Consider the following 15,671-nt stretch of genomic DNA (forward strand, 5'->3'; position numbering starts at 1 on the left):
GCGACGGACTGAGTGCGTAAAATTTGTAGCGCGATATCTTGGTGAAATAAATGGGGAATAAAAGTGTACTGATAAACTATTCGCATTAAGAGGGAATTCAGAGATGTCTACTGCACGTCTTTGTTTTCACCCACTTTGACTCGCTTCCTTTCCACCACCTTACCCCTGGTGTGGGTCAACTGCAATGGCCCGTGGTTCACTCAGCTCTGTGACTATGAGCATTTTCCTCTTGCTGCCATCCCCTGTGGCCACAGAGACGCTCTTGTTGCCAGAGTCGGTCCAGTAGATGTTCTTGTGAACCCAGTCAACAGCGAGGCCCTCGGGGGAATGGAGTGCCTCGATGAGCGTGAGCTGCTGCGAAGAGTCATTAGCTTTGTGGATGTAAGCACTGCAAGATAGGAAAACAGAGGAGGTGCTGATAAGACTTAGCAAATGCTACTAGAATAAGTGATTACCGGTATTTTACTTTACATGGGAAAAATGCAACTGAATACCGGAAACTTTACTTGCTAGTTTTCACTCTGGCATTTCAGTGAAGTGTGGGTAACAGACGATAGGGAATGAGTATTCTCTGAAGATAATGTCAAGGGCATGCAAACTTGACACCTCTATCACAACCTCATTCTGCACACCAAGCAGAGGATGAATCTGTCTTTTTTCGCTCCACACCTTTCAAATCAAATAGACTCCACCTCTGTTATTGTCAAATTCCGCTCGACGTCTTTTCGATTTTTTAAAAATCTTCTTGAATCTTCCCTTGGTCTTTGCCTACCACTTTTCCTTCCTATCCTCTGCTCTTTCACAGCCGACAAGCCATCAGACACAATATATTATTTTCCTCTCCACACGTAGGCTACCAAACAACAATACGAGACATCCTTGTTAAAAGGGCTGGCAAAAGGTACACCTCACTGACAGCTTGCAAATAGAACAATGAAAAAGGTATGCATGCGTGTCTCGATCATTTACCGAACATTTAAAGGAGATTGACAGGGATAGGTGAAAACACTAAAACATAGGGCTAGCAATAGAGCAATCAAGAATCCAAAGGTATTTTACATTCACAAAGTCGGTCACTATGCATTATTGAAAAGCTGATTTTGGATTTCCAAAACCATATAATTGTTTATGACTTTGTTTTTCATATAAGTTGTAAGAATAACACAAGAAATGAGAGCCACCACAGTTGAAGCACTTGAAGTCGGTGGTATATTGATTAATTTAATTGTTTATTCATAAATTGAGTCAGCCAAACTAATGATGCCACTTGGACGCATGTCTGTAAATATGGGTGTAGGCCATAGGTGATGAAGGCAGGACTGACCAGACGAGCTGGTGGCAGACAGTGAGTTGTACTAACGGGTTTGTACGATTGTTGCACGCACAATAAAGCAAAAGAAAGAGCATTGCCGACTAACTTTATTTTTGACACCTTGGAGGGCATTTTGGGAACAATGGTTAGTATTATGCAACGTGGGTGCCAATGTCCTTCAATGTCTCACAGCGATCTCGAGTGAAATGTCGATAATATGTTGATTGCTTCGCATATCAACAAGACGGATAGCATCGGGAGCCATTTGGGCTATGCATGCATGCATGCATTTTGATGTGTCATGAGGTGCGGCTTCCACATGCCAGTGGTGTAATCCGGGGGTTAGGCAGGGTCACTGATGGTGGATGTGAGGAGAGGAGAGAGGATAACAAAATTGATTTGTTGTTTACAACTTTCTGGAATAAATCTGATGGGATGCCAAATGCAGCGGTGTTTAGAGATGACTGTAGCAGAAGTGCAGATGGAAAAATGAGTATACATTTGCTGCTGTTCCAACCTACAAAAAAAGTATACAGTTGCTGATTTTATGTCATATCTTTAAATATAAAATGCTTTTGGTGTGGTTGATCGTGACATGCAATTTATGTCCTATTTTAATTTCTAGTGCATGAAACCTGTTTGTCACAATTACTGATTAGTGGACTGACAAGTGACTTCTGATTTGACTGTGGGAACTGAATAAAAAGGTTTCCATCGCTTTATGTGTTCCATTCTATTTCTTTGTCTAATTTATTATTATATTTCATAGTGTCTCATTTCTACAGTGGAAACCTAGGTAACATACGGCTTTGTACTTTAACCCTTGATGGTTTAAAGTTCCACAAAACAATATATTGCACCATTAAGTCAAGCTGTTTTGCACCATCTGGTTTTTTCCCCAAATCTCAGTAAGTCACACATAGATAGCCAATTTTTCTCATTCTGTGAACCAACCAATTTAATTTTTAATGTACTTTTTATTAGCTTCTTTTCATAATCCTTTTGATAAGAATTTCACTTTTTGGTTGACTTAGCAAAAAGGCAAAGAGAAGAACTTAAGAAAGAAACAAGATACAACATTGCATAAAGCTTAATACACATTATGCATCATTCACTAATAAATGAGCAAGTAAATGCTCTTTTGCAGTCTATTTAAACTTTCAAAAGGGTCTTTATCATCAGAAAACTAACACTGAAAACGACAACATATAGTATTTATATAATGTTTGTTATTCCAAATCTTAAATTACGTGATTATTATAAGATTGAGTGTGTATACCTGTATATTTTGTGATGATATAGATCACTCCAGAACATCTTATTGGTGGCCACATCAACATCCAGCGCGACAGCATTCTTCAGTGTAGGAACAACTTGAGTGTATTCACTTTTTAGCAGATCAATACGACGGATCTCATGGCGGTTGGTGAACATCAAATAAGGACTCTTTCCTGAATAAAAAGAACATGAGCAGTAAATAATTTATTACATTCAAAAGCAATTGACACAAAAACTGAGGAGGGAGACATATTGATTAAAAAAAAAAAAAAAAAAAAGTCTAAGACCAAAATACCAATACCTGTCATCCATACCAACAATTACTGTAGGGCTGCTGTTATCGATTATTTTAGTAGTCGATTAATTGATGAACTAGGTAGTTCGAATAATTGAGTAATCGAATGAGAATGTAATAAATTTAAATTCCTGAGCTGAGCCTCAAACGGTATAAAAAAATAAATAAATGAGGATCTATGTACAACAAAAGAACAATTGGCAAACTTACATAGCAAAAGTCCGCTAGCTTAAATGCTATAAAATGCTTACGCTTTTTGTTTTCCAATGCTCTTAACAAATGGTTCGGACACATATTCCTACAAAAAGACGGCTAGATATACCTATAAACTAAATTACGAATGCATTAAAAAAAAAAAAAAAAAAAATCCGCCATGTGAAATGGGGCACACTAGAGGGGAGTGTACCCACCCAAAGCAATAAAACTAAATGCAAATATTTTCAAACCAAACCATTACAAAGCCACTTTAATTAAACGAATACTCGAAGCAGCAAAATTTCATTTGAATCTTTTTTTTTTCTAATCGAATACTCAAGTTAATTGATTAATCGTTCCAGCACTAAATTACTGAATTAATTATGGTTATCAGTGGGTTTTTAGGTAGGCGCCAGGTGAACATTTTTTCAACACAATGAAAAGGAAAAAAAAAATCGTTCATTTAAAACAATTACAAGAAATACACATTTTAATTAATGGAATGTATTCACGTGTTATGCACACCAAATAATATTGATCAAGCATCCATCAATCCATCTATCGATCCATCTATTCATCTCATTTTTTGCATATTTCAATTTCACTTAGCTTGTTTTCGACACCGCTTATCCTAGTCAGGGTTAAGGTAGTCGAGCCTATCACAGCTGACTTCAGCTGAAAGGCAGTCTATTCCCTAAACTGCTCAGCAGTCAGTCACAGAAACTAATTGCACGTACAAGTACATCCACACCATACTGAGTGAGAATTGAACCCACGATGACTGCACCAGTATTAGGCAAATGTACCACAATACCATCAGTGAACATTACAGATTATAAAATAGTAATAGTAGTCAAATGAAACATGTTTTAGCTACTTAAAAGGATGAAGAAGCGACTTCAATTATATATTTTCTGGGAACCTGTGCCGGCTAGTTTGGTTAGACCTTAAGCATTCATCATGTAAATTTAATGATTTAACCATTAATAAATGATCTAAATTAACCTTTAAAAGAACTTTTTGTTGACACAGGCACATAGAAGCTTTTGACACCACCCAGTGCTATACACTCAATTATTCATGGAACTAGACTGTACTTACAAAAAAAAAAAAAAAAAGCAAAAGAGAGAGAAGAAACAAATTTGAACATAAAGCATATATGCCTTTAATTAAGTATATTAAACTGGGATATAAATAAATAATACACCGTTCAATTTTTAGTGTGTAAAGAAAAAGCTCCTGAACTACACTTTTGTAGTTCATAAATCATTTGTTGGTCACTAGCACATTAGTTACACGCCTAAAACTCAGGATGGCTTGAGTTGTTCTTCCATCTGTTAGGAAGAAGATGAGATGCAACTGAAATTTAGTCGGGATTAAAAAGGAATGGAATAAACACTTTTCATTGGGTGCAAATGAGTCGCTGTGGTTCACTTCCATGTCAAGTGCATCCCACCCTCTTTACAAAGTGCAGGTTTGTGCTTTTCCACAAAATTACCTAAAACCTGGCCTAAAACATCCTTTTGCCTGGTGCAGACTTGTGCTGTTCTAAAGTATGAAACAAATGTCACAAGCAGTAACAAATTCAAGCTTTAAAACTGTTACATGTAAACAACATTTTTAACTAAATAGATTAGCATAGGCCTATACATACACGGTCATAAATTTTGAGATTTTTCTCTATCCAGTTAGCTCATGGTGTATTTCTAAAATGCATGATTTTTACTGGTACGTGTGTTTGGTCCATATATTATGTTATGGAAAGAAATTAATAATGGAATATATATAATAGGGGTGTGACAAAATATCCAAATGGTGATATATTGTGATACTTTGGATCCCAAAAGGTTATCGATATGGTTATGCCAAGAATCGAGATATCATTTTTAAAATGTTCAAATGTTCAAACCAAAAAAAAAAAAAAGGACCCAACAAGTTGCTACCAAAATCTTCCACTATAGTAGTGTCTCAGTTAACTTTACGGCTGCCATTGACGGCGCATGATGCCCAATCCATCAAGCCCGAGAAGGGCTAATGTACATTCGTTCGTTCGTTGGAAACCACAGCATTCACAGTCATTCCTTCCGGTTTTCGGGGCATTCACGGGTCACTTTTTGTTCATTTTAGGGCATATATAGGTCACTTGCTGTTGAGTTTGAGTCACTGCCTGTTCATACCCGGGTCACTTCCTGTTCTGCAACCCAAAATCAACAGGAACTGACCCATAAAATGCCCCAAAATCAATAAGGAGTGACTTGAAATGCCCCAAAATCAACAGGAAGTGACTGAAAATCAACAGGTAATGACCTAAAATGGCCCAAAATTACCTCGTTGCCTGGCATTGCCTGCCAATGATGGCCATAGAAGTGGGAGGGGCCTGCTCAAATGGATTGGATGTCTACTAGTGATAAACTTACAGCAGAAGGATTCAGACTTGTTTTTCTGTTTGTTAGTTGTTTTGTAGAACGAAAACCTGACCAATGAATCGATAATCGTTGTATCGCCATATCATGAGACCATCGTTATCGTGAGTTTTGTATCGCAAATCGTATCGTTTCGTGAGGTACCCAGAGGTTCCCACCCCGAATACATAATGTGACATTGGATAATAATGAACTGGTTACCATCCATCCATCCATCCATCCATCCATCCATCCATCCATCCATCCATCCATCCATCCATCCATCCATCCATCCATCCATCCATCCATCCATCCATCCATCCATCCATCCATCCATCCATCCATCCATCCATCCATCCATCCATCCATCATTTTCTATTCAGCCTACTTTGGGTCGTGGATAAGCGGAGGGTACAATATGGACAAAAGATATGCATATACAAGGCTAGAAATTAAAACACATGATTTATAGCTGTCATGATGTGACATACTGTAGCTTCTCCCTTTCAGCCTTGTTTATAGTAAAGGCCTCTGATAGCACTGGTCAGTATTTAGACATTTTTTGAGTGGATTTTTGGCACAATACTATAATTTAAAACCCATGTGGTTGCTTCAGTTTGCGAAAAAACAAGAAAATTGACGCTTAAGTGCAGATCAGTGTCCTGACTACCTTTTATATGGCTTCGTCCGAGCCTGGCTGTCAGTCATTGACAGAGTACATATTAGCATAACAAACATACACACTTACATTCACAGCTACTATGTGACTGCACAACCCTACATTATTATGAGACAAACGTGTCAGTAAAGTTTTGGAGCATCTCAGTGGGCCACAGGGATTTCCCCCAGGCATATGTAGTTTAAAACAAAAACAAATGGGAAGTTAGAGAAGTTAAATCTTGTTGATGTAAGGAAACTCATGACCACTGTTTTAAACCTGTTTTGAAAAGTGTGCGCTCAAACTGTCAACTGTGTAACACATACTGCTCTTGGCGTTGTGGTTCCGCCTGGAGCTCTCTGTAGACAAGAGAAAGAAAACAAAGCACTCGGGAGAGGAACAGTAACAAAAAGAACCAACTTTGATCTTCAGTAGATTTTTTAAACTTTATATGCATTATTCTGGAGGCATGCTCTGCTTGAGTCTGAAATTTAACCCTTCTGCTCTGCCATATCTTTATTCATACTAGTACCTGCAAAAAACCCTATAATAAAATGTCGCATGATTGCTTGTGATTACAGCAAGTTTACACTATGTAAAAAAAAAAAAAAAAAAATCAAATGGGGATAGTGGGCCATTAGTTTTAATTTGTTTTGCCTGTGTAAAAGCTTTACAGTACTCAAACTAATCCGTAGCCTGTAATGTCGATTAATTAGCACGAAAAGCAGTAAACATAATTGAAAAAGTGTTTTTACTCTTAAGGACTAATGTAACAGCTTAATTATCTCAAACAAACCACAGAAGACAAAGTTCACTTTGAATCTTACAGCTTTGCGAGTGGTAAAATAACAAACAAACAAATCTAAGTAATCCCAGTAATGTGTGCATCAAAATGCATCTCATAACAAAAGGTTACGCAATGAAACTCCACCAGATGAATCTTGGAATAAAATGTGCAAACTGAGGACATTATTAAAGAGGCACTAAAATAATTTTCCAATATTTGTCAGTTTCATGTATAACATAAATTAAAATGAGGGTGTGTCCTGATTAAAGTGTGTTCGGTATGTAGTTTATTTATTTATCTGACTGCAACACTTTTGTAAGGGAACTCTCTGTAAATGGCAGATTTGAAATTGGCCATGGTGTGATGTCACACCATGCCTTATTACGCAAGTCTTGCTTTCTTCATTCTTCTTCCATGTTCACTAACATCAGAAGAGCAACATTCTGGCTCTAAACCAAGTCCCACTAGCCATACAGTGTATAAATAATGCACTATTTAAAGTCCCAATGTCACCATTTTTTCTACACTAATTAAATTGTTGAATCTTGTCAAAAGTTATTAAAACAATTATAAAGACACACAGAGATCCATACGCATTGAAATTTGGTCATAAAATTAATTTTTGTAGCTTGTTTGCGTCAGCATTGTTGACACCGATGATGTATCAACAGGGATCGATTCCGGCAGGAGGAATATGAGTCAGTGAAAATAGGGGTCAAGATTCATTGACTTTATCGTGCGACGAGTTGGAATATGAAATTGAAAGTGGGTCAGAGAAGGAAGTAAGTTCTGAAAACCATGATTCAGGAGAGATGCTACCATACGTGTTCGAATCAGCAGAATCACCGTCACCGTTTCCATTGGGTCTTGTGCGCTTACTAAATACGAATGGTAAATATCTTACATTCATGCCTTTTGCCTCAAAACAACAGTAAGTATAGTGTTTGAAAAATGAATACATTATCGTATGAAAATATTAAAATCAGGCAGCGTTTGTGTTGTAGAAATTTCCTACACAACACGTACTAACCACAATAGTAAAACTACACAGATCAGGGCGCTGCGGGCGAAAAGAACTCCTTTCTAGCACGTCACTTTTGGTTACTGACTCTGACGTCACTGCCCAACGGTGGGAGATTTAAATTGGGATTAAAACTGCATGAGCCGTTTCTTTGGATTATTTTAAGAAATAAAAGCACTATGAGTTGTGACTCTGTGAAGTCCAATCTATGTAATTTGGTAAAGTGCCCCCTGAGGTGACAATGGGACTTTGAATAAATACTAGGGCTGTCAAACGATTAAAATTTTAATCGAGTTAATCACAGTTTAATTAATTAATCGTAATTAATCGCAATTCAAACCTTCTCTAAAGTCTGAGTACTTTTTTTGTGTGTATTTTGCACAGTTATTTTGATTGGGAATGCCAGTTTTCTTTGCATTGAGCGCTTTTCTTTTTGTGAACATTTTTTTTTTTTTTGAGAGATAGGAATATTATTTTTGTTGTGCTTTCACGAAATGATACTGTAGCGACTGTTCCACCCAAATGCATGATGGGAAGTTGGGCAACCATGACTGTCAATGGTGGCTGCAAATGGTATACAGTATGCTCTGCGTTGTGTTCAATTAAGCGTGTTAAGAAAAAGATCTTCTCCTGTGAGAGATGGGAATATTATTTTTGTTGTGCTTTCACTAAATGATACTGTAGCAACTTAACTGTTCCGCCCAAATGCATGATGGGAAGTTGGGCAATTATGACAGTCATTGGTGGCTGCAAATGGTATACAGTATGTTCGCCACAATACTTATATTTGTTGTGAAAGAGTTGCCAAAGCTTAAGCCAATAAAAGGCTTGGTCCAATGAATGCCTGTGTCCACTCACATTTCTCTGCCTTTTCGCTCTCAATGTGCTAAACTGGCGTCATTGTAAACTTTTTGATGCAATGCATGAACGAATCATTCTGTGCATGCGTTAATTGCGTCAAATATTTTAACGTGATTAATTAGAAAATTAATTACCGCCCGTTAACGCGATCATTTTGACAGCACTAATGAATATATGTGCATTTATTGTACATTTGTCACATGACCAGTTCCTGTCACATTTTTTTGTTTGTTCCTAACTTCCACAACCCTTTCGCCAGTCGCCGTTTACCCAGATTGGTAAAAGGGCCAATTAAAGATTCATTCATCTTCCGTTCCGCCTATCCTCACGAGGGTTGTGGGGTTGCCAGAACCGTTACCAGCCATGGACAGTAGGTGGGGTACACCCTAAACTGAATGCCAGCCAATCCGAGGGCACAATGAGACAAAACACCCATTCATCTTCACATTCATACATAGGGAGTGCTCAATCAGCCTACTATGCATGTTTTTAGAATGTGTGAGGAAACCAGAGTACCTGGGAAGCCGGAGCCTTGATCTCAGTATTATTACTATGATCATTCCGGATGTGATCGTCCAGCTACATCATCTCTACTCTGTGCCGAATTGAAGCACTTTGAGAAGCTGATGAAAAATGAAATCACTCGGTAGGATGGGTGCACTTTAGTTTAATTGAGGACTTTTGATACAGACTACTTTCAGCCCCTTTGTCATGTAGATTAGGTAGCAAATACTGGCATTAACACATTGTGTTTCATTCACTATGAGCAAAGCGAAGAGTGGACATCATGGACACTGAAGAGTGGACATCATGGACACTACATTTCGTACTATAAATCACTTTTATTTTTTTTACTACACTGACTGGGAATTTTGTTTGTTTTGTTTCCTTACCCACAACATTTTTATTTGCCTGAGTCAATCAGGAAGGGATTAACTTAGAACCCTGCAAAACCATTGTACCCTGGACTGAGTAGCAGTAAAACCCTTAAATCACCCTTTGTGATCCTCCAAACCTTCACGTAAGTTCAGGGAGCTGGAAGTCACTCACAGCATGGGGTGACGAGGAGCAAATTTTGTTTTTCCCATTCAAAACAACCCTTTCAGTCCAAATTTGTCATGTTTGTGCTTTTCCTCCATCCAAGGCGTGCCCAATGGCAGTACATACACATGCTGGATAGTTTACATACTGCTACTAGGCTACTTAAAAGACAGCATTCTATTTCACCTACAGTGTGAGTTTTTTGTATTGAAAATATAAGTGCCTGTGCATTATAAAGCAAATCCCAGCAGCTAGACGGTGCAATGGCACACAAACACATTTGAAAACTAAAAGGTCCAGCAAGCCTCGATTTAACTTCCACTTTTCACAACACTCAAATAGATTGCACACGAATATCCAACAGCACTCTGCACAGCAACAGCTCAACAGCAACAACAAACAATAATATTGCTACAATACAATCGATTTGAAGTTCTCTACAGTCTAAATCCGCAGCTAACCTTTCCTCACTGGGCACTATTATAAACTATGATAATTATCTTCATTTTCGACTTCGAATTGAATTTCAGAAAATGTCACTGTTTTTGTAATGAAAAAATCTCTAATTCGTTTTTGTGCCATGTTAACGCCTCCTCTACCAACAGTTAACTTTTCCGCCCCAATTGTGCCTTATGCAACATGACCTGGTAGCAAACAAGGTGTCAAACAAAAAAACCTTTTCAACATATAGATATTTAATTCCCAAAGTTAAATACGCTGTTGGTCAATATGTTTTGTTTATTGATTTATTTTTAACAAAAAAAAAAAAAAAAAAAAAATCTACTCAACACCAGAAGGTGCTGCAGCACGCTCAGCACCTCACTTTCCGTGCCACTGCGCAAGTTACCAATTCTTAAAGGGACTGGGAAGTCAATTGACAATTGTGACGGGGCTCTCACTGACACGAAGAATGGCAACCGAAGGAGTATGGCAGTTTCAAGTTTTATTTATTTTTTGGTGCTATAAAAATGTGCACAGGCTGAGAGCAATCACATGCTGAATTGCTGAGTTACAGCCAGAAATTAGTTACATCTCCTAAGATGGCAGGGTCTCTGGTGACCTGACCTAACGTATAACCCTGCTATTTGTCCTCCCCATACCACCACATAAGCACAGTCAGTGGCTTTCCAGCACAATTGCAACTTCCTCATTTATTTAGTCATCAAGCTGTGTCACCACGTTACAGCCCTAGACCCTCTAAATACATATTCGTTTTGCATGTTCATGCATTTTATGTTATTTGGGCTTTGTCTAGGTGAGACAAACAGTTGGCCGCAAGCAACGACACAGCATGGCTGGCAAGTCCTGAAAGCAACAGTGTCTCGCGCAGCAGCAGCCGACAGAAGATGCATTATGGTCGGCTACAGTTCTTACTTCCAGGGGTGGCAGCAAATAAGTTACAACTCCCATTACCAAATACATCTCCTATTGGGTGCCTATGTGTTTAATGTGATGCGGGCTTTGTGTAATAATGAACGCCCTAACAGATGGTCGGCCGTGAGCAGCGACCCAGCACGGTGGGGGCCCTTACTTTGCGGCTGGGTGGTTGAAGTATGCGGTTGGCTACAACACCACCAAGAGCCCACTGAATTTCTAGCAAATTGTAGGTGATTATACTGATCTAATGACGGCCACTGCTGCATGAGGCAATGCTCACCTGCGGGCTTCCCTGGGTCGCTGCTCGCCATCCGCCAGCTGTTTCGCCCTTCACAAAGTCTAGCTTACGAGAGATACTTCGCCCCGTGTCTGCATTATCAAAGCCTCACTGACATTGTAGATGAGTTTTGTAGACATAGGAAACATATAAAAAAGGTAACAATAATTTCCAGAAGCTATGGCGACAAGCAGGCATTTGGCACCTGAGCACGGTGTGGTTTGAGCACAGTCAGCGGACAGACCTGCAGCATGGACCTACTTAGAAATTTCTTTCAAATTCAAATTTGGCAGGCTTGTTAACAAACCTCTTTTCTTTGATCAATGAAATAATTGATTCATTTTTACTTACCTGAAAAGTCCATTTAATTGTTGGTCTTCCAAGAAATACTTTGTGTGAGATATGTTTAATATCTGGGAATATATTTTTACAATGCAAAACTTAAAACTGGTGTCTTTGTTTTGTTTTGTTCAAACAGAGCAGGGCATCTTTTATCATAATTTTAACCAATTTTGTTGCAATGAATGGACTCCAGATTGGTTGACTCCTGACTTTGTTAGGTCTTTGACCATCCTATGTCTCCAGAATACTAATATATGATCCTATTTTCTAATTATTCAATATTGCTGTCAAACTTGATCCACACCCTGGCCCTGCTGTTGGCGATAGTGCACAAGTGAGCAGTTTTGCCTACATTCCAACTCCACAACAATTTTGTTGCTGAAACAAATTAAGGCATTCTTTTAACACAGCAGCAAATCTAGAATATGATGATGTTGGGGTTTTGTGTTTTGATCGATTTGATTGGATCCTTTCTTAACCGATTAATGCATACATCCGCTTCATGCTGATTTATAATGTCAACCCTTTTTAGTTGGCCCTATAATTTTAGAATTTGGGGACATTTTGATCCTTGTGAAAAATATTAGTGTGGATCCTGGTCTATGGTTCACATTATTTTTCAACCTTGCATCGTGAGTGGGTAATGTCAAGTAAAAGCCTGAAATTGTTAAATTGTTTGTTGGTTATTAAAATTATTGGTTGTGGTATTAGCTTTAAGAATTTACATGAACAATACATGCAGAAATTTAGATAATTTTAAAGTTCATAATTTTAATCATCTGATCTGAGAAAAACGTGGGCAAGTGATTACAATTTGTTGCTAGTCCCCTGACTAACAGAGTGGCATCAACTCATTTTGGGGCTTTGAAATTTGCCAAATGATCCATTTGTTTTTCAATATTTATTCTAATAGCACATAACAAAAAATTAAATTCTCTGCTCCTGTGTTTTGCAAATGGAGTCAATCATAGGTCATTAACAAATCGGAACATTGTTTTCAAGAACAAAGCATCTCTCCATGTCATTTCTTCCCGCTATCAAAAGACTTCAAACAACTGCTATTGAAAATCCACAGACATTCAGCAATCAATGTTATGTATATGCCAATTAAATCAGTAAGGGACTGTTTTTGTGTGGCCGTTTTAATCAGCACTACCATGATATTATTTCTCTCGCTCAAAATTAAAATTTGCCATGTTACTAACCCAGTTGAAGTTTCCAAAAATACATTTAGGCTAGGTTTATACTGCAGGTCTTAAAGCACAATTCCGATGTTTTGTTATATCTTGTTTTTTTTTGTTTTTTTTTTGGCGTGCACGTTCAGACTGCCTTTGTCTATTGAGCCCATTCAAGAAATACGCATGCACACTAATTCGCAGTCCGGCATGCGCTGAGCAAACTGACCCGCATGTGCAGAAACATTAAAACAAATAACTACACATGCTGGCTCTATATCCTTCTAGGGTGATCATATTTTGATTTCCAAAAAGAAGACACAAATAACAGACATTAATAATCCCCGTTTAGTCTTGTATTCAAAGTTTAATTGGATTAATAGAACACATACACGCACTGTATGATGCACGACACATGCACATAAGCCTTATGTGTGTACGTCAGTTTACCCCAACTCGGCCAAGTTAGCAATACTAAAACATTTCTTATTTGGCCACAGAAAGAAAATCGAGCATTATCGGGCTTATCCTTTTCTTCATTTTATCTTTTTATGACTGTGGTCAAGCCCGCCTCCTGCGTAAAAGCTGTGTTCAAGCTAGGCGCTATCGCTAATGAACAGCTACATCGCTGCCGTCCTCCCTGCCGCTCTCGCTCTTTGCAGACGTAACTGCTGCATGAATTCCGATTTGGGAGACTTGACAGTTCAGACCGCCGCCACATTCTGGAAAAATGTGGCCCAGTTTCGATTTGAACCACATACGAAAGTGACCCAGTTGGGATTTGAAATGGTCCACTTCTATGCGACTTGTCACAATGTCAAGTTAATGCCTCACTCGAGTCGGAAAAACACGAAAAAATCGGATTAAGGCCATGTCCACCTTTAGCAAGGTTTTTTTTAAAACGGAGGATCCTGTCCTAATATGTTGGGAAAAAATAATTGCGTCCACACCTGCACGTTTAAAAAAAACTTCGACAGTCTACCGCTTTCATTCATTTTTAAGTACATTTATAACAATAAAATCATTGTCCATAATACCGTTCTTCAATAAGAGGCACAGCAAGAGTTTGAAAAAAAAAAAAAAATGGAAGCAAAAAAGCACCTGTCTAATTTACTCCAAATGTAAACATTGGTCTCATATGTGACGTGAGGACAAAGTTTGTCACAGTCAGTGACGTTTCCAGTTAAATCTTCGGCTGTCAGTGTCCACATGATGACGCCACAAACGCAGAATTCGCACTTCTTCACTTTCCCCATCTTTCTTAAGAACCCTGGTTTGAATTTGCCTGTGGATGATAGACCAAACCATAGAAAAATTTCTCCTTTTTGCCAAATATCCTGCTATGTGTGGACATGGCCTAAGCCTTTCAGTATCAGCCTAGCCTTAGACCAGTACTTCTCAAATAGTGGGGCGCGCCCCCCCTGGGGGGCGCAGAGCGATGCCTGGGGTGGTGCGTGTGACCTCGGGGAACAAGTTTTTTTTTTTTTTTTTTTGCCGTACTAGAATAAAGTGTACTTGCACATCCACTCAGTTGGTGGCAGTGGCGCTCTCATTTTCAAAGTGCGCACAGTATTTTTGAAGTAAGCAAGAGCACACGGAAGAGACTCATGAAGAGCTGGAGAGCTGTGCGCCGTTTTCGAAAGCCGTTTTCCGGCACTACACCTGTCTCACGCAGCGACCCACTGTCCTCTCCGGTTCTCACGTGACCGCGCGAGAAGTGCCATTTTCGGCTTGGGATCGTCACCACGACCGCCCTCACCTACGGTTCTCCCTCGGCCGCCGAGAATGCGCTTTTTTCGGGCCGTTTGCCTTTTGTCTTTGACATTTAATACAGTGGTAGACGAGGAAAGACCACTGTTTACTGTGTCTAAAAATGATTATAGCGGACAGCCGGAAGCCAAATCAAGTAAGACACCACTTAAAGACATTAGATCCCAATCTCATTGATAAGCCGCTTGGTTGTTTTTCAGCGAAAACGTGCCGAATATTGCCAACAATCGTCCCGCTTTGTCAGTGTTATATCAGTAAACCTTGAGCACTGTTAGCATGCTCAGTGCAATATAACCCCACATCATTGCAAATTGGAAGTGACACTGGGAGCAGCGAAAATAAAAACTGTTCTTCTGTCCAATTACACTTTTTTTTTTCTTCTTCTATTCAGTTTTGTTTTTTCGGTCAAATTTTTTGGCATATTGTCCTCATGAGTTAATGTTTCTAATCAATTTGAATTTGTTATTATTTACTGATTTTATTTTTCAGTATCAAATGGTCAAAAATGTACCTTGAGTGTATTTTTACAGTTTGGATGTGACTTTTTTTTTTTTTTTTAATTCAGGCAAATTGATGCTCGTTGTCTTTTCTGTTACAAACAAAACAATGTTAATAAAGTTATACTTTATAAGTTCATCTGTTATTTCCCCTAATAGAAAAAAAAAAGGATACAATGTGAGGCAGAGGCGTACTTATAATATTATAGACAAATGATACTATTTACAGTGACGGCAGAGTTTGGGGGGGGCGCAAAACATTTACGTCTTCCAAGGGGGGGCGTAACAGAAAATAATTGAGAAGCACTGCCTTAGACAAAGAGGTCATTGCAAACACTGCCAGAATGTGCATCCCGATGTGGAGATTAGAAGGAAAATACAGT

General features: G+C 38.7%; 1 protein-coding gene across 4 annotated transcripts in view; it reads right to left on the reverse strand.

Annotated features, from left to right (window-relative positions):
- Positions 1-15,671, reverse strand: part of lrp8 (low density lipoprotein receptor-related protein 8, apolipoprotein e receptor) — a 223,398-nt gene that overhangs the window by 43,141 nt on the left and 164,586 nt on the right. For all 4 annotated transcript variants that reach the window (XM_057842181.1, XM_057842179.1, XM_057842180.1 and 1 more), the window contains exons 10-11: positions 2,592-2,763; positions 164-388 (exon numbers count right to left, since the gene is read on the reverse strand). In XM_057842181.1, coding sequence (XP_057698164.1) covers positions 164-388; positions 2,592-2,763 — 397 coding nt within the window. The remainder of the gene's footprint in view (positions 1-163; positions 389-2,591; positions 2,764-15,671) is intronic.

This window comes from Corythoichthys intestinalis, chromosome 7, assembly GCF_030265065.1.
Source record: "Corythoichthys intestinalis isolate RoL2023-P3 chromosome 7, ASM3026506v1, whole genome shotgun sequence".
Lineage (NCBI taxonomy): Eukaryota > Metazoa > Chordata > Actinopteri > Syngnathiformes > Syngnathidae > Corythoichthys > Corythoichthys intestinalis.